Source organism: Curcuma longa, chromosome 2 (genome assembly GCF_044706935.1).
Source record: "Curcuma longa cultivar G26 ecotype Majalengka, Jawa Barat chromosome 2, ITB_CL_G26_1.1, whole genome shotgun sequence".
NCBI classification, from domain to species: domain Eukaryota; kingdom Viridiplantae; phylum Streptophyta; class Magnoliopsida; order Zingiberales; family Zingiberaceae; genus Curcuma; species Curcuma longa.
The window spans coordinates 5,205,876-5,227,545 of NC_133862.1; the positions used below are offsets into that span (position 1 = coordinate 5,205,876).

The 21,670-nt window shown below is 40.6% G+C and overlaps 5 protein-coding genes across 5 annotated transcripts in view; 3 read left to right on the forward strand and 2 right to left on the reverse strand.

Moving 5' to 3' along the window:
* Positions 1 to 1,796: 1,796 nt before the first annotated feature.
* On the forward strand, positions 1,797 to 3,452 carry LOC141821465 (fatty-acid-binding protein 1-like). Its single transcript, XM_074708890.1, has 3 exons — positions 1,797 to 2,476; positions 2,699 to 2,790; positions 3,301 to 3,452. The coding sequence occupies exons 1-3, from the start codon at positions 1,797 to 1,799 to the stop codon at positions 3,450 to 3,452; spliced, it is 924 nt and encodes a 307-aa protein (XP_074564991.1).
* Positions 3,453 to 5,321: 1,869 nt separating this feature from the next.
* On the reverse strand, positions 5,322 to 7,326 carry LOC141822233 (polygalacturonase-like). The gene is made up of 9 exons (XM_074709676.1): positions 7,081 to 7,326; positions 6,854 to 6,985; positions 6,610 to 6,774; positions 6,509 to 6,529; positions 6,210 to 6,417; positions 6,041 to 6,122; positions 5,820 to 5,928; positions 5,621 to 5,737; positions 5,322 to 5,540 (listed from the first exon to the last, which is right to left on the reverse strand). Exons 1-9 carry the CDS (start codon positions 7,324 to 7,326, stop codon positions 5,322 to 5,324), a joined length of 1,299 nt encoding a protein of 432 aa, XP_074565777.1.
* A 4,711-nt stretch (positions 7,327 to 12,037) lies between these two features.
* Positions 12,038 to 14,178, forward strand: LOC141821843 (putative beta-1,4-xylosyltransferase IRX14). The gene is made up of 3 exons (XM_074709215.1): positions 12,038 to 13,053; positions 13,158 to 13,655; positions 13,735 to 14,178. Exons 1-3 carry the CDS (start codon positions 12,305 to 12,307, stop codon positions 13,829 to 13,831), a joined length of 1,344 nt encoding a protein of 447 aa, XP_074565316.1. The 5' UTR covers positions 12,038 to 12,304; the 3' UTR covers positions 13,832 to 14,178.
* A 2,137-nt stretch (positions 14,179 to 16,315) lies between these two features.
* LOC141816762 (low-temperature-induced cysteine proteinase-like) lies at positions 16,316 to 18,350 on the forward strand. Its single transcript, XM_074704500.1, has 5 exons — positions 16,316 to 16,857; positions 17,018 to 17,253; positions 17,342 to 17,482; positions 17,568 to 18,017; positions 18,088 to 18,350. Exons 1-5 carry the CDS (start codon positions 16,380 to 16,382, stop codon positions 18,184 to 18,186), a joined length of 1,404 nt encoding a protein of 467 aa, XP_074560601.1. The 5' UTR covers positions 16,316 to 16,379; the 3' UTR covers positions 18,187 to 18,350.
* Positions 18,351 to 18,388: 38 nt separating this feature from the next.
* The window catches only part of LOC141821466 (uncharacterized), a 5,258-nt gene continuing 1,976 nt past the window's right edge, over positions 18,389 to 21,670 (reverse strand). The window contains exons 2-9 of the mRNA XM_074708891.1: positions 21,605 to 21,664; positions 21,343 to 21,517; positions 20,883 to 20,922; positions 20,211 to 20,243; positions 20,010 to 20,119; positions 19,861 to 19,930; positions 18,732 to 18,814; positions 18,389 to 18,654 (exon numbers count right to left, since the gene is read on the reverse strand). Coding sequence (XP_074564992.1) covers positions 18,543 to 18,654; positions 18,732 to 18,814; positions 19,861 to 19,930; positions 20,010 to 20,119; positions 20,211 to 20,243; positions 20,883 to 20,922; positions 21,343 to 21,517; positions 21,605 to 21,664 — 683 coding nt within the window. The 3' untranslated portion in view covers positions 18,389 to 18,542. The remainder of the gene's footprint in view (positions 18,655 to 18,731; positions 18,815 to 19,860; positions 19,931 to 20,009; positions 20,120 to 20,210; positions 20,244 to 20,882; positions 20,923 to 21,342; positions 21,518 to 21,604; positions 21,665 to 21,670) is intronic.

Genomic DNA, 21,670 nt, shown 5'->3' on the forward strand with positions numbered 1-21,670 from the left:
ATATATATATATATATATATATATATATACACTGCACGATCAAATTTACGTGATTGTGCGTGACTATGATGTGGTTGGGATTTCTCACGGCAAGAGATTCCGCAACGAAAATTCTAACCTAAATCTCGGAATCATGATTCTAATCCTAAACCCCCATCCCGATCTCTTTGTCGTCGCCTCTCCCTCTCGTCGCTCTCCGTCTCGACGAGATCTCTCTACTCGGCATCGGCATCGTCGTCGCCGCCGATGTTGTCGGTGACCCATTCGGACAAGATCTCTCTATTCGGAGACGGCGGCAACAAGCTCTCTCGCAGAGAGCTCAAGAGGGAGGCGATGAGAGGGATAGGCAGCGGCAACGACGAACTCTCTCTTGCAGAGAGATCTCGTCGGGATGGGTCGCCGACGAGATCGACGACGACGCAGAGCAAAGAGATCTCATCGAGATGGGGAGCAATGAGAGGGAGAAGCGATGACAAAGAAATCGGAATCAGGGGTTTACGATTAGAATCATGATTTTGGAGGTTTAGGTTAGGATTTTCATCGCGGAATTGCTTGCCATGCCGGCAAAAAATCCCAGCCATATCAGAGTCGTGCATAATCGTGTAAATTTGACCACGCAAGAGATCAATTCTATGCGCAATTTTGGAGGTTTAAGTTAGGATTTTCGTCGTGGAATTGCTTGCCACGCTGGCGAAAAATCTCGATCACGTCAGAGTTGCGCACAATCATGTAAATTTGATCATGTAGAAGATCAATTTTATATATATATATACACGAAAATGATATTCTGCGCGATAAATTCCTGCACGACACCGCATCCATGTTTGAATTGAAGCTGAGATACTCAAGCAAGTTCTTCCCTTCTGAATCAGATAGATTCATATCTGAAAGAGGCTGACAATAAGTTCTTTCAAAATTAACTATTTGTTTCTCTGTTAGAGGTGTTGTAGAAATGTCTGCAATCGAGTAAATAGCTCTACGAACGAATGGCTCGGATCGAATTGGAAAATGGAAAAATTTGTACAAGTTTTACCTTTCGTCACCACTTTGTGGACCCACCGCCACTGCCGCCGCCCTCGCCGCGCCATCCACCCACCCTCGACCGTCGATCAAATCGCGATCGACGCGCAACTTGTCGATGCTTCGTCCGACGTCGGATTCCGATCGGATAGTGGCCGGAATCCGGTGTAATTTGGTTGGAAACAGCCGCCCCCCACTGCACAGCCACTGGTCCTTCCTTGACTGGTCTCCAACCACGATTCGGTCGGAATCCGGCCCGATCACCGTCGACAGTGACCGCACCACGGCAATGGCATGATCAAGCCGAATTGCGGTCGGAGATCGACCTAGGAAGGACCAACGTGCGACGCCGACCCTTCCTCGGTCGATCTCCGCCGCAATTAGGTCGGAATCTAGCTCGATCGCCGTCGACAGTGGTCGCGCAGTAGAGAGCAGCTATTTCCGACTAAATTACGTCGAATTCTGACCACTATCCGGTTGAAATCCGACGCCGAAAGAAGCACCAGCGAGCTGCGCGTCGATCGCGCCCGAGGGAGAAGCCGGTGGTGACCGTGCGCGGAATTTATCGCACATGATATCAGTTATATATATATATATATAAAAGAACTCCTTTTTTTCGTATTTTTTTTTTCTAAAAGACAATGATACCAATATGCAAACTTCATCGATGGATCTTATATTTCTTCCCATGCACGTATTCCAAGCTTTAACTTTCCCGTCTTCCGCTCCAACTTCCCCACGTTAATTTGGCTTCCTTGCTCCTCCGGCCGTCGGCTATGGGCTCTCTCCGTTTCCCCTTCCCATTTCCTCCGCCGCAGAAGCCGCCTAATGGAATTTCCTTCCGCCGCGTCGCGGTGGCCGTCACCGCTGTAGCGGCCGTCGCCGCTGGAGCAGGCCTAACCCTCTCCGCCTCCCTCAAGCCAAGCGCGTCCGCCCTCCGCAAGCCTTGCGACGAAGACAACGACGACGCTTCCCATCTCTGGGCCGCCTCTGTCTCCCTCGACGGAGGCCCCACTCGGACGGCGATGTATGTCGATCCGAGGAGCAAAGTCGAGTTCCCGATGGTTATCGACGGCGAGAAGCGGCTCCTGAGCGTCGGAACGCGGCTCCGGAGGCCTACTTTTCACTTCGGTATGTCTACTTTACTATTCTTCAAGCAAACAATTAATCAGAGCACAGAGTTCAGCGTTGATCCTGCACTACTTGCAGGTGTTTATGCTGACGGTGGCGATGTTAAACGATTGAGCAAGAAATACGGTGCCTTTTCAGATTCTGAACTGAAAGCAAGTCAAGATTTCATTGAGGATGTACTCGATCAGGATCTACGCATCACGATTAGATTTCAGAAATATCAAAATAGTCTGAACATGAAATTTCTCCGGGAAGAATTTCAGAGATTCGTGGGGAGCAGCCTCCGGAAGTTTAGTGGATCCAACAACAAAGAATTACTGAAAAGGTACGAGCTCATCTCCAAGTGCATAACATTCTCTTTGAGAACCTGAAAGACACAGCAAATATCACCAAAACCGTTTAACATTTGAGGTTAAATTTGTTTATCCCTTTCTTTAAACTCATGCACTTGGCGTACGTAATTTATTCTTTTCACTGTTCTTGACCTTTCGCTAGTTTCCTTCTATTAATTAAATGCGATTCAATCAATCGTCCCTCACTTTCACAGGCTTACTTCTTTGCTTAGAGACGACTATAAGATCACTGAACATTCTTTCCTGGAAGTATCAAGGGAGCCTGGTCATGTTCTTCAAGTACGATGTAAGTTATTTTTGACTCAATTGTCACTGAATATTAATTCTTTCTTTCATCAACTGATAAATCATCCTAATAAGCTATGGAAATTCTTTTGCTTGCATATCCCTAGGCCAAGGTTTTCTGTAATTAATATAGTGCTTAGCCTATATATAATGGAGATTTCTCTTAGTATCTAAACATATTTAAGAACCCACAGTTTTGGGCTAAAGTGGAGTTTTCTTCTCTATCTTAATTACTTTCGTTCCTTTTAGCACCTCTTAAAGTCATTAACACATGGAATTTCTAAGACATTAAATAATTAATTAGCTATAGTTTATATGCCCATCTAAGATCCAAATTTGAGACTTTTCCATTAATCTTTTTGTTTAGCTTTTTTGAGACTTCTCAAACTCTAAAAATATGCAATCGAGTGATGTATATATAGTCGTATGCTGCTTTTGTTATATATATAGATGAATTACCCTTGAAATTACAAGTATTTCTTGTGTTATTATCATATATACTTATCTTTAGTTGATGAAAAAGAAGTGGGGAAAATCCGAAGCAAGCTCTTGTGCAAATCAATGTTTGATGCGTACTTCGGCCCACATGCTTTCGACAAGGATGCTCAAGAAGAAACCAAGTCTGGTTTGATTTCAATGCTCCATGAGAAATCTGAAGGCTAGATCTTGTATATAATCTAGAAGAGATCTGATTGATAACTCCATCTTTTTTATTTACTATTGTGAGCTAGCTTTACAAGAAATTGTTAACTTAGTTGTTTTCATCTAATTTCATGCCAAATTGAACTTTGAAAGAAATTAGAAGGGAATCCACTCTGAGCGGTTTGGTGAAGATTTCAACGACTTGATAATGAATCTTCAAATGTGCTAGTTCCACATTCTTATTCTTCACATGTACTTCCAAATTATTTTTTGATGTAGTCGCATTTTCATGTTTTCTATTATCAATCGCAGTTTTCATTCTCCACAGAAAATGATATTTTGTCATTTTCTATTTTCTTAGAAAATGGCTTCTCATTTTCCAGATAATGATTGAAAAACACAAAGCAAACAGTAATTCTAAAAAAATAAAAAAAACAAACCAAGCACTACCAATTATTTTTTTGATGTATTATTGATAGTCAAAAGTTTATTTATATAAATTGTTTAAATAATAAATGAAAAAATTAAATAGGGTATACAATCATTATAATAGTAGTAATGAATATGATAAAGTTAAAAATATTATCTTTTTTATCTATTCATATTGATTATGTTAAATATGATAAATCTCAATTCATGCTAATTAATCTAGAGAGATCTCTTAGCACTCTATTGAATCAAAATTGTATCAAAATGAGTGGCATAGCAATAGGCAACTAAAGATAGATACTTGCAATCATGGATAAGTTAAAATACTTGGAAAAATGAAATCATGGATAAGTTTATTCATTTGATGAGTTTCATAGATCCAAAGTACTAAAATTTTGTCTTCCAATAGTATAATATGCTAGGGTTTTAGTTGGTCATATATGAATTATCTTCTTGCAATAAAAGGTAGAATCTGTTACTTCAACGATTTCGCATGATCAACTTCACGATTATTTGTGAAGTGATAAATTGAAAAATTACAATTAGCAACTACGAGGAGGGTATTGTCTGGGCTTTATCAAGATTTGATTCTTACTCACTATAATAAATTTATCCTTCAATAATTAATTAACTCAATCATCTAGGAGCATGAGGTAGCTTAATTAGTAAGTGACTGGAAATGCCTAACTTCACTATTGTGTCAAAACAAGAGAAGAATTATTAGGGAATCCAGCAAAGTCAGTCGATCTGACTGCTGCGTTGTTTCCCCATCCACCGACATTTATGATTTTGATAATGCTCCAAAAAGCATATCATTATTTTTTGCGACTGTGTTAAACAGGGAAATCATTATTTGTAGTTTAAACCAAAAAAACAAAACAAAAAATCATTCACGTGATTAATTAATTCCTGATAAAATAGCGTAGCATTAAGGTACGATTTGATGGCGCTGTGCCGCAGCATTCTCCCTTGTCAGTAATCACTACACCTACCAGAGTACCAACCGCCGGCGGCGGCCCGGCGGCGGCGGCGCTGGCCGCCGGCATGCATGTTGACGTCGGAGGGTGGACCATCTTAAGCACTGAACACAATCAATAGCTCTGCAAGCAGTCCCTTCTCACCTTCCTCGATGAATAGTTATGAAGATCGATAAATGATACTGCTTCACCTGTTCTTTTAATTAATTTTTCTTCTTTTCTTTATGCAAGATCAACACAAGCACGGATAGGTTCATTACTGATCATTTAATTTCTTCAATAAAAGGCTACATGAAACATGATTACCAGTCATTTAATTAGAGCAGACTTAGCCTGTCTGTTTCTCTTATTGATTACTATTGGTAACACCACATATATAACTTGATGTATATATTCATACAATACATCAAGTTTCCATTTATTTATCTGCCATAGTAATTAATCACTAAGCACGTACGTACGTACGTATACAGTTTAGTACTGACTAGTTGGTGCAAGGAGAAGGCACAACAGTTCCTAATTTGCTCCATTTTGCATTCTCACAGAAGCTTTTGGTGGAGCCTTGATGACTTAAGTCGATATCCTGCAACACTATGCCCTGGCATGGAGCTGCCTTGCTGCAGCTCAGGTCTATAGCAACCTCTGAAGCACTCGTTCCTGTTATGTTCTTGTACAGCACTTGCCCTACTTCCACAGCTGATGCCTACAATTAATGTCCTCATTGTGCTTTATTTATTAATGCATGGACTTAATGACCAAATATAATTAAGAAGATCAAATAACCTGTTCTTGGCATGGCTTCTTCGAGTCACAGTAGTTCTGGTCGATGATTATAGGATTCTTGACATTTTGCATGACTATGTTCTTGAAAACTATGTTCTTTGCGTATCCACTTCCTCCCTACGAGAAACAAACAAACAAACAAACAATGATAATTAATCTAAAATTTTAACTTATATTATAGCCAATTAATCGTTCTTACTTGATACGTCTTAATCCGGACTCCATTTGTGGTGCCACTCAGACGGGCAGTATCCACAGTCACGTTAGAAACGATAGCCTTAGAATTCCCACCTCCAAGGCTTCCGATGCTTCAATTAATTATCCATCGATCATTAGAGCAAAAATACATGATTAGATGCGATCGAGCTAATTAATTAATTAATTAATGCACAGCTGAAATGAATATAATTAATTAATTACCTGATTCCATGGCCAGGTCCGCAAACTATGTTTTTGGCCATCACGTTAGCAGACCCACTGACGATCGATATGCAATCGTCGCCTTGTTCAAAGGAAAGTTAATTAAAAAATAAAACCTAATTAATTTCCATTTCTGGGAATAATTAACTAAAAGCAGAAGATTAATTACCAGTTGCAATGACGGAATCGGAGATGGTTATGCTCTGCGTTCCTGTGACGTGAATCCCATCGGTGTTCGGGCTTGTTGCCGGAGCAGTGATCGAGAGATGAGATACGTCGACGCCGCTGCAGCTCTGGAACGACACGTGGATCTGTTGACTATCTTGAATCCGTAGATTCTCCACCCTCAAGTTCTTGCAGCCGTTAAAGGTCAACGCCTTCCGATCGATTCAAATCCATACATGTTAGTTAACTAACTAATTAATTAATTAATATTTCTCTCATGCATGAGAAGTTTTGCTTAATTACCGTGGGTGCGTCCACGCAAGGCTGAAAACCAATCACAAAAATTAGAACAGTTATCGTATCGATCAAAAAATTATCAAAAAAGAAAGAAAATTAAAACTTACTGAGGACTTTTTAATTTTGCAGGAGTTTTGCCACCAGACGTTGCCATTGCCGTCGATCACTCCGCCGCCTCCGACTGAAAGGTTGTCGACGCCGCTGAACATTATCCAGTGCTTCCTGTCGGTCCAGGCCGACCGATCGACCGGCGCTTCGACCGATCCTTTGATCTATATAAAGGAATTAAGTAGAGCAAAACACTGATTATTAGTTAAATGAGATGCCAATTAGTGAATTAAGTATACTCACCATGACAGTAACACTGGATTTGCAAGGGCCTGAGAAGGTGATCGGCTCGAGAACATAATTCTTCTTCTCTGGAACCATCAAAATGGCTGGAGTGGAAGAAGAGCAAACTGCCTTCCAGGCCTTCAGATATCCCTACATGATATATATAGATAGATACACAGAATTAATTAGGGTTCATGCATGCATGCCAAAAAACTAATTAAACAACTAATTAATTGCATATATACCTGAGAATTGGCACCATAGGCATCGATATTGAGCACCTCCTGAGCTTGAAGTTTCTTCCCTGCAATTATCTTAAAGAATTTGGCATAAGCACTCCACAAACCATGCAAAGGGATTGCTTGATGATCCTCGAGAAAGACACTTCTGGCTGCCTTAGCTTCTTCTTCTTCAAAGCAGTGGTGCAATTTGCTCAGCAAGAGAATGCAAAGAATGAGGCATGCTAATTTATGTGTGAGGGATGGCATCATTATCTATAATTAAGCACTTGTAATGTAATTATATAATTAACAAGTGTGTGATCTTCTTCTTCTAATTAGTTGAAATGCATGGATGGGTGTGGGAATGGCCGGGGTCTGTGTTGGGCATATTTATAGATGAGCGAGAGCGACATTGCTTGAGCATATGAATCACTCCTTAATCATGGATTAATAATAATTTGATGAATTCATTCGTTAAACATGATTTGAATTAAAGTCCATGCTAGTTAGCAACCTAATATGTAATTCTCGTCCTTTTTTAACCAACCGAATTTTGGGACTGACTTTGGCAGGCAACCTTGTGCAATTCATTGAACATTCTTTAATCATGGATTAATGTCAAAAAATAATTGGACAATTTGGAATCTTAATTACAACGATATATATGTCGTGTACGTGCTTGCCATCTTCTTGGTTAAATTAAATCGTCTCTTTCCTATATATTGTGAATAAATGGTCTTTTTCATAAAATTGTTGATATTAATTATTAAGTTCACTACTCTTAAATATTAGCTAATATATTAATTATATGAAAAGAATATTTATGTCTTTTCGATATATAGCCAGAGTACTGAGATGAACAGACGTTTAGGTGAATTATTGTGATGGAACATATATCCAAAAAGTACCTATGAATTTGTCAATTTTGGAATACGATCATATCATATGAAATGATATGATGATTTGTCATTAGAAAATCTAGCAAATAATGAAGGGATAAAAATTAAAAGGACACCCCAAATTAAAAGAAACATCACATAAATACCTTTTAAAAAAAGATCACAAAGACACTCTTATCAAATATTTTTTTCTCTAAAATACCTCTTATTTCAATATTTTAATGGTAGCTAGCAGTTACCAAATAGCTCCTACAATATTGTTCCTTATTTTTATTATATTATTGTATCAATTATGACTAGCTGCTGCAATGTATAGAATTTATTTTTTTTAATTATTATAGCATATAACATTTAATACAATATTGTTTTAGTGTTATAGTAATTTCTACAACTATTTTAAAGTGATTTTGATGAAGTTTAAAATGATTTTGACCAAGTTGATAAAGAATATTTTGATGTAATAGTATTTAAAATTTAAGGTTCAAGATTTTAAAATTTAACTACAAGTGTGTAATAGTTACCGATTGCTACTACAATATAAAAAAATTATTTATTTCACTTTAATCAAATTAAACTATAAACTCTAAATCTTAAATATGTTGTAGCAACTATAACGTGTATCTTATACACATTGTATTAGTTACAAAGTAGTTTTTATAGCTGTAGCAGTTATCAATAATGCTACAATAATACTAAAATAAAAGATATTTCAGAGATAAAACATTTAATGGTTGTGCCTTTTTGACTTTTTAAAAAAATTGACGTACTTTTGATGATTTGTATAATTTAGGATGTCTTTTCGATGATATTTAGAATTATATCTAGTTCAAAGATTATCCATGCCAAGCATCTTTTCAAATTAATAATAGAACCATAATTAGAACATGCATGATAATATCATTATATATATATATATCTAGCATTAATGGTGAAAAATGAATGAATTAATTATTAATGATGATTAATGATTAAGTAAGTAAAGAGAATGAAAGAAGGTAGTTTGCGTACTTTAGTTGTTAGTTAAATGGAGACCGGAACTGATCATTAATCATGAACGACGAGACATAGCGATCTAGAGAGGAAGTTACTTGTACCCTTAATCCATCGATGACACTGAGAGGCCAGCCATGAGACACCTTCATGCAGGTCGGCAACCCTTAATTAATTATCTTTCTTAGTTCCTTCGTACGTGTTTTAATTTATATATTTATATAATTACTCATGCATGTGCTTCGATCGACTCATTATTAATGCAAATCCAATTCATACACTTCAATCTCCATATCTATCTTAATTGTTACCATGCACGTAACATCTTGATGATATATCCGTAATCAATGCATTCAAATCAAATATTAAACAGTAATTATATATATATAATAATAATATAGTTATAGAGATCCTCATGTTAAACATGCCTCAAAGATTGAATAATGATTATTTCAAGGAGAGAATTAAAGACATTCGCCCACTCAAAAATTAGTGGAATAAACTCCAACACCCAAATCCACAGCCCACTAAAAAATTAAATGGGCCTATGGACCCTTAGCTAATTGGATCAAGGCCCACTACTCCTAATTGGAGAGGGAGAGGCATTACAGTAAAGTATGTGGTGCCCTAAACAATAAGGTCTTCTTACCTTAATACAAATGATCCGGCGACAATATTTAGTGATGACGTGGACAACGGGTAAGAAGGGAGATACGGAAAAATAGGTAAAATACTCATTTGGAAGGCCCGATATCTCTCCTTTCAGCTCCGATACCCGCCTTTAAGAATTCACCGATCTCATTCTAAGGTCGGCACGTTCCCTAACACATGTGTCAAGCTCTTCCTAGCCTTAGTCGATATACACCGAGCTCTTACCATAATCATACCGTAATCATATGCCGACCTCATGACTTGGTCCCGGCCTCACGCGCCGACCTCATGGAGTGGTCTCGGCCTCACTGGTGCCGACCTCATGACGTGATCCTGGCCTCAGGAGCCGACCTCATGACTTGGTCTCGGCCTCACGATGACTTTATGACTTGATCCCGACCTCACTTGCTGACCTTATGACTTAGTCCTAGTATCACACAATAAGCTCAGTCATATGCTCCGGACAGCTCGACCATACATATGAAAGCTCGGTCACATATCTTCCGACCTCAGGCATCAAGTCAGCCATCAACAAACAATTATGCTGACTCCTTCACCAGACTTATCAGCTCATCCAAAAGGATAAGGATAGAGACCGAGTTCCCAGACTTGGTCCTCGATAATTCTAGCCGTCGAATGAAGATAATCAACACCGCTGAGCCATTAGATTTTTGGAAACTGTCAGAGATCGATCCGTTGATGGCACCGTCACAACCAATCGCAAGCGGTGAGATCCGAAGATCACGCCCCCGCTACCTCTATATAAACCCCACAGGTATGAAGGAAAGTCATCTGGAATTCTTTTCACATACTACCACTTCTATTTTCTCTCTTTTGACTAGCGTCGGAGTGACCTCGTTGGGAATCCTCCGGTGCCCTACTAATCCATTCGTTCAGATCTTTCTTCCTCAGGTTCTTCTCGTCGGCGGGTTAACGAAGGTTGAGGTGACATTTTATTGACTGGTGGCTTGATTGTCGTCGGCATCGAGCCGGAACAACAAATATCATTAATGACTTGTTCAAATAAGTTTTTGATCATTGCCCTAAAGTAAAGGTTTGACCTTAATTTGTTTAATTTTTGATAATAGGTAGAGTAACTGTAACAAGTATCGATCCCACTCCTCTTTAAGTCGAACTCAATTAAAGACGAAAAAAATTTTACACAAAATTTAGACAAATCACAAGTGGTTTGGTACGATAGGTCCTAAATGCATACTAATCACCCCTATTCCCATCAATATCAATATTACTTATTCAATGTAGCCCATTGTCTATGACGCACCAAACTTGACCTAATTTTCCACCAAGCTAATGGCAATGGTTTCAAAGTTGGAACTTTCAAGCTTCAATCTCTCGATCTATATGGGTGGAATTCTCCACACCAATTCCATCAAACACACAATAATTGACGAGGATCTTGACTTTCAAATTAAATACATCCTCATCTTAAACTCAATTAATTCCGCGAACGCCAAATATTAGTCCAACAATTGCCTTGTCGTAGTATAACACCTCTTGTTACCCATCCCTGCCTAACCTCGTAGTCAAAGATCTAGGGCTGTGGCCTAATTCTAAGAGTTTTGGAAACTCAATGCACTCGATCGATCGATCGATCGATCGATCGATCGATAAACTTTGCCCTTCCTACCGATACAAAATTACGATAAACTTTGCCCTTCCTACCGATACAAAATTACTCATTTTGTCAAAAGTTTTAGCGAGGGAGAAGTAGTTGTCGATGCCACTCCATCAAAATTGGTCCTTGTGAGGGAAAAAGTAGAAACGTAGGTGCCACTCCATCCCTAAGGATGTGTAATTAATTAAGTCATTAAACAAGAACACATTAATCAATCGAAACTTGCTTTCTTTGCAAATGTACATTAACTAATTAATTACTCCAACATTAATTAATATAATTAGGGTAGTTCATTATATTTAGTACGTGGACTACGTTCTTAATTAATTCGGAGTTGGCGAAGAGCACTGTGCCGAACCCGTGGGACCCATTTATTCGATTTTCTTTTTCTTTTTCTTTTATAATTAATTAGCTTGTTAATTAGCACGAGTTAATTAACTATTTAGACCGGTGAATATTATATATATATAAATAAAATTATTTAAAAATTTCGAGATTAATTTAATAATTTCGTACTTAATTAGTTATTATTTTAAAAGTTTAAAAAAAATCTAATTAAATCATATATAGTCCGGTCTTTGACCGGGTTAGTTAGGTCGAGCTGTCTACGGGTTGGCTCGACTCAATTGAAATTTCCACCATGGGGACCACCACCAGAAAACAACCAATCGATGGTTGACAGCTCATCTGCCAAGTCACTGATCTGGCCAGAGTGGGCCCCGTTCCCTTGCCAAATCTGCGCTAGATTCCCTATATCTTCTTCTTCCTTCCTTCCTTCCTTCCTTCCTTGAAACCAAAGCGTTCATCCACCCTGTCGTCTTTCTGTTCCTCGCACATGATTCGACATCACTCCAACCGCCGCTTGCGCTTTTCCTTTCTCTCCCACCAAATCTCAACGCCGATCCCTTCTTCCTCCCCCTTTCTTCTTACCAATTATTAATCACCGAATTATAATTTGATTATATTCAGTAATTGCCGTCTTCGATCGCCTTCGTCTTCTGCGCTTTCCTCTGTTTATTGGTCGATCGGGAGTCGGAGAAGGATCTAGGGGGGAGTGCTCAGTTTGTTTGATATGAAGCAGTCGTCGCTGCATCACCAGAATCAGGCCAGTCGCCGCGCCGGCGAGGTCGCGCTGCGCTCCCCGTCCGCCGTGTTTTGGATCGTACTCCACGCTGTTTGTTGCCTCGTCAGCCTCGCCCTCGGTTTCCGGTTCTCCCGAGTCGTCTTCTTCCTCTTCTTCTCCTCCTCTACTTCCCTCTTCACTTCCGCCCCGTTGCTCCACACCGTCACCACCACGACCACCACAAATATCACCACTACCACCACCACGACGACCACCACGAGGACGTTGGCTTTCTCGTTTCCGCCTCCTCCGCTTCCGCCCGCGGCGGAGAACAGGACTCGTAGCCGGGTGGTGGTGGGGCGCCAGGGGATACGCATCCGGCCGTGGCCGCGCCCGAACCCGGCGGAAACGATGCGCGCGCACTCGATCATTGAGCGAGTGCAGCGCGAGCAGCGTCTGCGGTACGGCGGCGTGGAGACCCCGAGGCCACTCATCGTCGTCACGCCGACGTACGTCCGCGCCTTTCAGGCGCTACACCTCACCGGCCTCATCCATTCCCTCCTCCTCGTGCCGTACCCGCTGACCTGGATCGTCGTCGAGGCCGCCGCCCCCTCCGCTGAGCCACCCTCCGGTGAAACCGCCGCGCTCCTCGCACGCTCCGGTCTCCGCTACCTCCACATCCGCTTCCCCGACCCAATGCCCGACTGCTGGCCCGACCGCCGCCTCACCGAGGCTCGCATGCGCCTTCGCGCCCTCAGGTTCGACCATTCTTCCCCACAATTTTGTTCGATCCTAAAAATTTACTTCTTTTTGTCGACCAAGACATAAATTTCTGATCTTGACCGCGGTTTCCTTGAAACAGAATGATAAGAGAGGAACGAATGGACGGCGTCGTGGTGTTCGCCGACGACAGCAATGTGCACAGCACGGAGCTGTTCGAGGAAGCCCAGAAGGTGAATTGGATTGGTGCCGTCTCCGTCGGAATCCTCGCCGACACCGAGCAACCCTCATCGCCGATCGAGGCGGAAGAAAAGAATTCCCCTGTACCCATCCAAGGCCCGGCATGCAACTCCTCCGGCGACTTTATCGGCTGGCAGACCTTCAACTCCCTCACGTCGCCGGAGCAAATCGAGTGGGCGGGGTTCCTGCTGAACTCGAGACTGGTGTGGAGGGAGGCCAAGGGGAAGCCCGAGTGGGCAAGGGACCTCGACGCCGTGAGCGAGGAGGGTGAAGAGATGGAGAACCCACTGGCGCTGTTGAAGGACACATCGCCGGTGGAGCCGCTGGGGAATTGCGGGAAGAAGGTCCTGCTATGGTGGCTCCGCGCAGAAGCTAGCAGCGGCAGCAAATTCCCACCAAGGTCAGTTTCCCAAACCTCTGTAACTGTTCTTATAACTCCACCATGACGATCGATCGCAACCATCAAAGATTCTTCGCAGGTGGATCATAGATCCTCCCACGGCCATTTCTGCTGCAGGACGATCGATCGATTCAACGAGTCCCAGAGCTGCTCGTCGAGATGATCGAATCCAGTAAAAATTCCTGCACTTCTGGGTCACGAAGATCGAACATCTGCAGATGCAGAGGACTTCTGTAAAGGCTCTATCATTAGGATTGGAATTGTTCATAAGAAGCTGGAATTTCATTAAATCTGTTTTGCAAAATGCTGGAGAATGCCATTGGTTTATTGAGTTTCCAAAGCATGTGATAATGAACATAGCTCGGCTGAGATTTCATTGTTCTTTCTCTGTAGAACATCTAATTCAGAGCTTTTGAGTGTGCCCCAAGGCCTGATGAAGGCACTGAATTAGGTGTATCTGGTCTTTTCAGATGTTTCCTTGAAGATGCATGATCTTGCAATGGTGAGTGTTTAATGATCGGATTAAGAATGTTTTTTTTTTCTCAATCATTTACGACAGATAAGTAGTCCCTATCTGCTAACGAAATGAATTAAATTAAATGATTTGGCTACCAATAGAGTATTTAGGGTTATTATTATGTGGATTTGTTATCTCAATGACTCCCTAGAGGGGACTATAAAAAAAGATAAATTCAAGTACATAGAAAGAAGACGTATGATGGTGATGGTCTCTGATTGTTATTTCAGAAATATCATGTATTCACTATCTATGCTACTTGAGATATTTGTTATATTTCAGTTGAATGGCCACGACCGAGGGTATTGTCTGACTTTAGTTCGAACCCTTGTCCTCTTCTGCAACTCTGCTACGTCGTAACCAACTCAGCTATACCCTAAGGGCATAATGTAACACTCAAACATACACATTAGATATATTCAATGTAGTACTTAAAATTATTAAAGCTAAAGTAAAGTTGTCAATGGATTATCAACCTAATAGATTATATTAATTGGATAAAATAATTATCTTTGTTATTAAATAATTTAGTATTGAGATTTTTTTTTTTATAATAGGTAGATGGCCTTTCTTTTATGCTCTAGATGTAATGTAATTTTAAATGAAAGGGTGAAATATTTTTTTTAAGAGACGGTATAAAATCTTTAAAATAAAACTAAAAATACTTAGGTATGAAATTCTAATTATATATATATATATGAAATGTCAAAACATGCAATTTGGCATTAATTGCATCCAAAAGCAAGTGCAATGCCACACTCAATCTAAATTTCTTGCGGCACATGAAAACTTGTCACTCAGTGAAAATAATACAATTTTTTTATTTTTTTATCTAGTTATTTAGTTCTTCCGAATTCCTCATAGAAATTTTCCACGGTTATAAACAAATACATCGTCTTATCAAACAAATAAATTACATTTAAGCAGAAGAGACGTGCACGGCCCATTCCTTTTCATTTCACTTTCAAGTGATGAACTAATTTCAATAGAATAAACCAAAAAAAAAAACACTTAGATCCTAATGGGATTTACTTTTACCAAGTGTGAAAGGCACGTGCTCGCTAGATTCGATTTGTACCAAATCCAGAATTGCAAGCTTTTCGCCTCTTAAAATCTCCCGTACTCGAGGTGGACCTTTGTGGTCCATGGAGAAAAAGTATTTATTTACAAAATTAAATTAATTTAAATTTCATATAATATTTTTGAGTAAAATTGCTTTTCTACTTGATCCTAATGTTGATTAATGATTGAAACTCCTATAAAAATCAATATGAAAATAAAAAAATTTAATAGGGAGAGAACAAAGAGTGTGGAACAGAACTACTAGGAGATGAGCACATCAATATTGCCGTATAGATATTCAAATCTTACGGTAGATAATTTTTAAATGTTTATAAATTTTTATTCTAATTAGCAACATGATGATGATGTTTTCATTTTTATTATACAAATGCCCACATTTCATTTTATAAAAAAAATAATAAATTCCAATCAGTCTCATAGACTCAATCTCTGGGGTATCCGGTCTAGTCCCACGAAATTTCCACCGACCACCAGAGTAAATCGGAAGGTGATCGACTCGGTCCCACGGAAGTTTCCCACCGACCACCAGGGTAAATCGGAAATTGATAATCTCAATCAATCTCATGGACTCAATCACTGGGGTGACCGGTCCGGTCCCACAGAAATTTCCCATCGACCACAGGATAAATCGAGAAGCACACGCAGTGGCCAACCCAGACGCCCAACATCCTTTGATTGCGATCCCCATTTAGAGGAAAATTTCTATAAATATACTGTAGTTGGGGATTGAACCATGGATGCCTGAGTCATAATCTAGATGTCCTACCGCAGCACTAGGGCCCTGAAGACATAAAAATTAATACAGGTGAACAACCTTAGAAAAATATCATTTATTATGTGAGGGCCCCCACTCAGATTCTATCAACCTCATGATTCTCATCCCTTTATCTTCCACCAATTATCTAGATACCTTTTGGATTCATTCTTTTTTTTAAAAAAAAAAAATCTCTATAAATTTTCTTCCGTGAAGCTACGCACTTCCATTTTTTCAAGATGAAAAATCAAAAGAACCATGATTTATTTTTGATTTTGGTAATTAATTAAGCTTCTATTTATCTTCCACCATATCATTGGTACCATTCATCCTCGAACTGTAGTTCTTGCCGTTTCTCTCTCGTCTCTCCATGGCTTCTGCCGTCATCACTCTCCTCCTCTTGGCTGCCGCCGCCGCTGCCGCCGCCTCCGCTGTGGACGTCCTCGCTGGGACAGCGCAGGGCTCGAGGGGGCGCAGCGACGAGGAGGTGAGGCTGCTCTACCTGGAGTGGAGGTCCAAGCACCGCCCCTTGCAAAACGCCCTCGACTTGGACGGCGACCGCTTCGAGATCTTCAAGGACAACCTCCGGTACGTGGACGAGCACAACGCGGCCGCCGACCGCGGGGACCACGCCTTCCGTCTGGCCGTGAACCGCTTCGCCGACCTCACCAACGACGAGTACCGGACCAGGTACCTCGGCGTCCGGGCTAACTCCTCCCGCCGGAGGAGAGCCGCCGGGGAGAAGCCCAGCGACCGCTATCGGCTGAGGGACGGCGACGACCTGCCCGATTCCATCGATTGGAGAGAGAAGGGCGCCGTCGTCGCCGTTAAGGATCAGGGCAGCTGCGGTGAGCTTCTCCTTCCTGCGTTGACTTGACTTTTCTCGCTGCTCTTTACTAGTTTTAGGAACCACAACTCAGTACATGTTTCAACATGAACATAAAGTGTAAAATGGAAGGAGATATTTCCTCTTTCTTTTGTTTATTCGTAGACAACTAATTTTCACAGGGAGTTGCTGGGCGTTCTCGGCGATTGCTGCTGTGGAAGGCATCAACCAGATCGTCACCGGCGACTTGATTTCTCTTTCAGAACAGGAATTGGTGGACTGCGACACCTCCTACAACGAGGGCTGCAATGGCGGACTCATGGACTATGCGTTCGACTTCATCATTCGAAACGGCGGCATCGACAGCGAAGAGGATTACCCGTACAAGGCCCGGGATGCAGTATGCGATACTTACAGGGTAATCTTCTGATCATCAGCACTCTTCTTTTTTCCGTTTGGATTGTGGAATGCGAGCGGATGATGAATCTTAATTCATTATCGTGCAGAAAAATGCTCATGTCGTTACGATCGATTCGTATGAAGATGTTCCAGCCAACGACGAGACGTCCTTGCAAAAGGCCGTGGCCAGCCAGCCGGTGAGCGTTGCAATCGAAGCTGCTGGCAGGGCTTTCCAATTCTATTCTTCGGTAAGGGCTCGCTCATCTCTCTCATCTCTCTCTCTCTCTGTGATGTGGTCTTCGATCGATCAAACCTTTCTGGAAACTTTCTCAGGGAATATTCACTGGATACTGCGGAACTTCACTGGATCACGGTGTGACGGCCGTCGGCTACGGCTCCGAGGACGGCGCAGACTACTGGATCGTGAAGAACTCGTGGGGGGATGACTGGGGAGAGGACGGGTACGTGAGGCTGGAACGAAACATTGCCTCCGCCGCCGGAAAGTGCGGCATCGCCATAGAGCCTTCGTATCCCATAAAGACGGGGGCGAATCCGCCCAACCCAGGCCCGTCGCCGCCTTCCCCCGTCAAGCCGCCCACCGTGTGCGACGACTACTACACCTGCCCGGAGAGCACCACCTGCTGCTGCGTCTACGAGTACGGCCGCTACTGCTTCGCTTGGGGATGCTGCCCTCTCGAGGACGCCACCTGCTGCGACGATCACTACAGCTGCTGCCCCCATGATTACCCCATCTGCAACACCAGGGACGGAATCTGCCAAGTGGTAATGCCGTTTTTTGTGATGCCATTTGTAGGCTCTTACTGCTCTCTGACTTTGTCTGTTTGGTCGACAGAGCAAGAACAGTGCTCTCAGCGTGAAGGCCTCCAGACGGACTGCTGCGGTTCCCTACTGGGCTCGCCCTGGCTCTGAAGCTCTGAAGAGCAGTGCGTGAGAAGATTGATTAGCTATGGACTCCAGAAGATCCTGTATTATAAGCTCGTAATCATGGTAGTACAATGCACTTCTATTATCATTTATATTATTGATACTGCACTGGAACTTTGGCTATCAGAATTGTATATGAAGATTGTGAGATCTTCATAACTGCTTTGTTTATGGTTATTGACCCTCCCCAAGATAATGCGAGTGAGTACTACATAGATCATGGTTAGAATACTGGTCATCCAACTACATAATTCTCGTAAACAAGAAGAGCTACAGGATAGTGTAGTAGGGAGCATTTCATTTCACCAAATAAACTTAGCTATCAGAACATTGTACATCTAGAGGAGGTGTCTAGAGTGAGAATCAAGGGCCAAATGATCGAGCAGTAAGAAGATGTTGAAATTCGTCACCAGATTTGAGTTGCTCGTAACTCCTCTTTTCTCGTTTTCGGAGACCCATGCGAGTTTTGGCATATCTAGGAGTTTCGTTAAGAGAATAACTTTGTTCGTATCGCTTATCTACTAGCATAAGAACATCGTGATAAAAGGATACTCCAAGCGCATTCCATCCCTACCGGATGAGTCCAGAATGGTCCCTTGCAAGTGATTGAAGGCAGCGGTAGAACTTTTGACATCCTGCAAAAATTGAATTCCAACTAGGAGATTTGATGAAAGAAATAAAGGCAAAAGATTTGATAGTATAGCACATCTTAAGCATAAAACCAAATTCTAATTGCTGGAAATATGAAGCTACTGATTCTAGTTGGTAATGTGATGCATGACAAGGAATATAATTTTAATGGCTGAAGCTTACAGTTCCTGATAAAAATGTTCCGTATGAGCAAATATTTTAGTATGAGAAAAGGCAAAATTTGGCTTGGTGGAATTTTTTTTTGACATAATTCTAGTCGGTGATTGAAAACACGACGCAAACAGTTTTAGTCTGCATGTTAAGCATGACGATAAGCACAATTCTGTTTGATGACCATAGGAAGCAGAAATTTATGATGGGTAAACCACTAGTTGACGAACTAGCAAACAATTTCCTGGCTACATTACCAGTTTCATTGCACAAACTGACATTTAAAAACACATACTATCCAATGAGAGTTCCAGTAAAACTGAAGCTTTAAAATTCATGGACTCAAGGATAGTGCTTCTAGAATATAAAGGAAGGATTAATACAACACACTGCTCTAAGTTTATCACTTTGTTTAAGTTGAACAACAACAACAACAATAACCAAGTTTTATCCCACTAGGTGGGGTCTGCTACATGGATCCTTCTACACCATTGAACAAAGAAAATTAAACAAGGAATTTATTTAGGAACATGCTTAATGGAACATATTGTCTTAAAGCAAAACTCCCTCTCAATCCCCTTATACAGGGTTGCAAAAAAAAGTCTATGTATATCATGATAAACTGACTCTACCAAGTGAATAAGGCTTGATTGTTGTTGTTATTGTAATAGGTATATCATGATAAATGCTACAATGTGTTAACAATTCACTATCCAAAGCAATATATTTGCAGTCCATGATGAGAAGTCTATGAAGTTTTTAACTACCCCAAATACTATCTTTCACTCTGATTCATACAAGAAAGTAGGAACTAAAAGAAAAGGATACAGAATCATTTACCAACTCCATATGGTAAGTAAATGGGTTTATTAAGTAGTACCTCAAAATCAACAAATGCAACAGGAACACTCTTCTTGTTCTGCATCTTCAATTTTAAAAAGCCTGGGCATCTACACATTGTAGCAACATTGTCTTAAGCATAGCAAGTAAAATCATGAGTTAAAGAGTACATTAACAAAGTTGTAAAACCTTGAAAAGACTTGAGTCAACTCCTTCTCGGTACAACTTGGACCCAAATTAGACACAAAAAGTGTTGGACATGGGGGATTAGTTTCAGTAGCATGAGTGGATGAATTATTCTGCGAAAAAAAGGGCAATCCATGTTATGCCACACAACAGTTAACTTCTGAAGTAAAAGCATGCATTGTAGGTGTTGAATAAAGCACCAACTGAAAGATGGAGGAATCCTTCATGATGTTGTGTCTGCATGAGTACTAAAAAAACCCTTACAAAGATAAGCATATAAAGTTAGAAATGTCAACTAGTAAGTAGAATTCAAATGTGCGGCATCTAAATGATATTTGGTCGATGAAAGAGGTCAAAATTTTGTTTAAACCAAGCTTCTTCATGTTCTGAGTTACATAAAAACTATCCTAAGGTTCAAGGAAATTCGATTGATTACAACAGTTCAACAGAAAACAACTTTTCTTGAGATGAAACATTCAGTTAAAGAGAGAGAGATTTGATTGGTTCAATCTCACAGCCAAATGCGCCACAAGGATAAACTCTGAAGCAAACTGATGAGATACAGTTGGTATTAAATTTAAAAAAAGTTTTGTAATCTTCTAGCCTTAGTCTAAATAAAATCATAACATCCATCAACATGACCATACAAACTGAGTTGCAGTATAATTACAATGTATTTTCCAGATAAATCTAAAAGGAGAAAAGGCGTTTTCCTGTTCTCATCAATGGCAAAAATTTCATCCAAATTCCCCTTCATAGGCTTTGTGAAATTAGAATGGTTTGAAACCCCTATTTTTACCAAAGATGACACAAGGCTTACATTCTCTCTGACGAGAAACTAGAGTATTACTGATATATAATTGAGATGCAACTCACCAACTTACTATGATCTGAATCATAAGCCAATTTTTGGTTCCTGCAATTAAAGGAACAAGATATTTGTCAGTCATATGCTTGAATATAAATCAACTGAGCTACAATCATTTTAAGTTGCTCACTACTTGTTCAGCATTTTCATAGCCTAGGTGCAGTTATGTATTATTACCAAGGTGTTTTACAAGTTTAAATATGCCAAAGTAAGCATAAAATTGTGCTCAAAGTAGTGTGCATAACCTTTGTGTGGAGGGATAATCATTCAAGCTGCAAGGAGAAGAAACCATTCCAAGCATGTGGGTGTTGCTTTCAGAATCTGCTAGTGTGAAGATTGTGCCAAAACGTGTAAACGTGAGATTTTGAGGAATGTGTACCCATGTGAGGAATTATGGTAACTACATCTAACTAAAATATTTAAACCAATATCATAGACATTAGTGCCAGTAGAGTATGTTTCAGTTACATTATCAGGTAGCATTGTGGAGACAGACTACTAAATGCAGATAAAATAAGATGGTCAACCCAACAACTATTTTTAGCTGCTAGCAAAGAATGGCTTCTATTACCAGAATCTCGAAAGTCTCTTGAATGTGCAGCAGACACCCTAACTCTTCTATCAGAAGAATATGTGCTTTCATCTGCTCAACAAAAAAAAAAAAGTTCAGGTACCATAAACTAATATTAGGCAGCCTATGTGTTACATAAAAAATGATGAAGCAATGCACCTGTTCTTGGACGTTTGGACCTAGAGTTAGATTTTGCAAGATCAATGTGAAGAGTTGATTCTCTTT

Excerpts from the sequence above, each read along its gene's own strand:
- LOC141821465 (XM_074708890.1), top strand. The coding sequence starts at position 1,797 with ATGGGCTCTCTCCGTTTCCCCTTCCCATTTCCTCCGCCGCAGAAGCCG. Across the intron at positions 2,477-2,698 it reads AACAAAGAATTACTGAAAAG|GCTTACTTCTTTGCTTAGAG; the intron begins GTACGAGCTCAT and ends TCACTTTCACAG. Across the intron at positions 2,791-3,300 it reads TCATGTTCTTCAAGTACGAT|TTGATGAAAAAGAAGTGGGG; the intron begins GTAAGTTATTTT and ends ACTTATCTTTAG.
- LOC141822233 (XM_074709676.1), bottom strand. The coding sequence starts at position 7,326 with ATGATGCCATCCCTCACACATAAATTAGCATGCCTCATTCTTTGCATT. Across the intron at positions 5,929-6,040 it reads GGACCTGGCCATGGAATCAG|CATCGGAAGCCTTGGAGGTG; the intron begins GTAATTAATTAA and ends AATTAATTGAAG. Across the intron at positions 5,541-5,620 it reads AGAAGCCATGCCAAGAACAG|GCATCAGCTGTGGAAGTAGG; the intron begins GTTATTTGATCT and ends CATTAATTGTAG.
- LOC141821843 (XM_074709215.1), top strand. The coding sequence starts at position 12,305 with ATGAAGCAGTCGTCGCTGCATCACCAGAATCAGGCCAGTCGCCGCGCC. Across the intron at positions 13,054-13,157 it reads ATGCGCCTTCGCGCCCTCAG|AATGATAAGAGAGGAACGAA; the intron begins GTTCGACCATTC and ends TCCTTGAAACAG. Across the intron at positions 13,656-13,734 it reads GGCAGCAAATTCCCACCAAG|GTGGATCATAGATCCTCCCA; the intron begins GTCAGTTTCCCA and ends GATTCTTCGCAG.
- LOC141816762 (XM_074704500.1), top strand. The coding sequence starts at position 16,380 with ATGGCTTCTGCCGTCATCACTCTCCTCCTCTTGGCTGCCGCCGCCGCT. Across the intron at positions 16,858-17,017 it reads TAAGGATCAGGGCAGCTGCG|GGAGTTGCTGGGCGTTCTCG; the intron begins GTGAGCTTCTCC and ends TAATTTTCACAG. Across the intron at positions 17,483-17,567 it reads CTTTCCAATTCTATTCTTCG|GGAATATTCACTGGATACTG; the intron begins GTAAGGGCTCGC and ends AAACTTTCTCAG.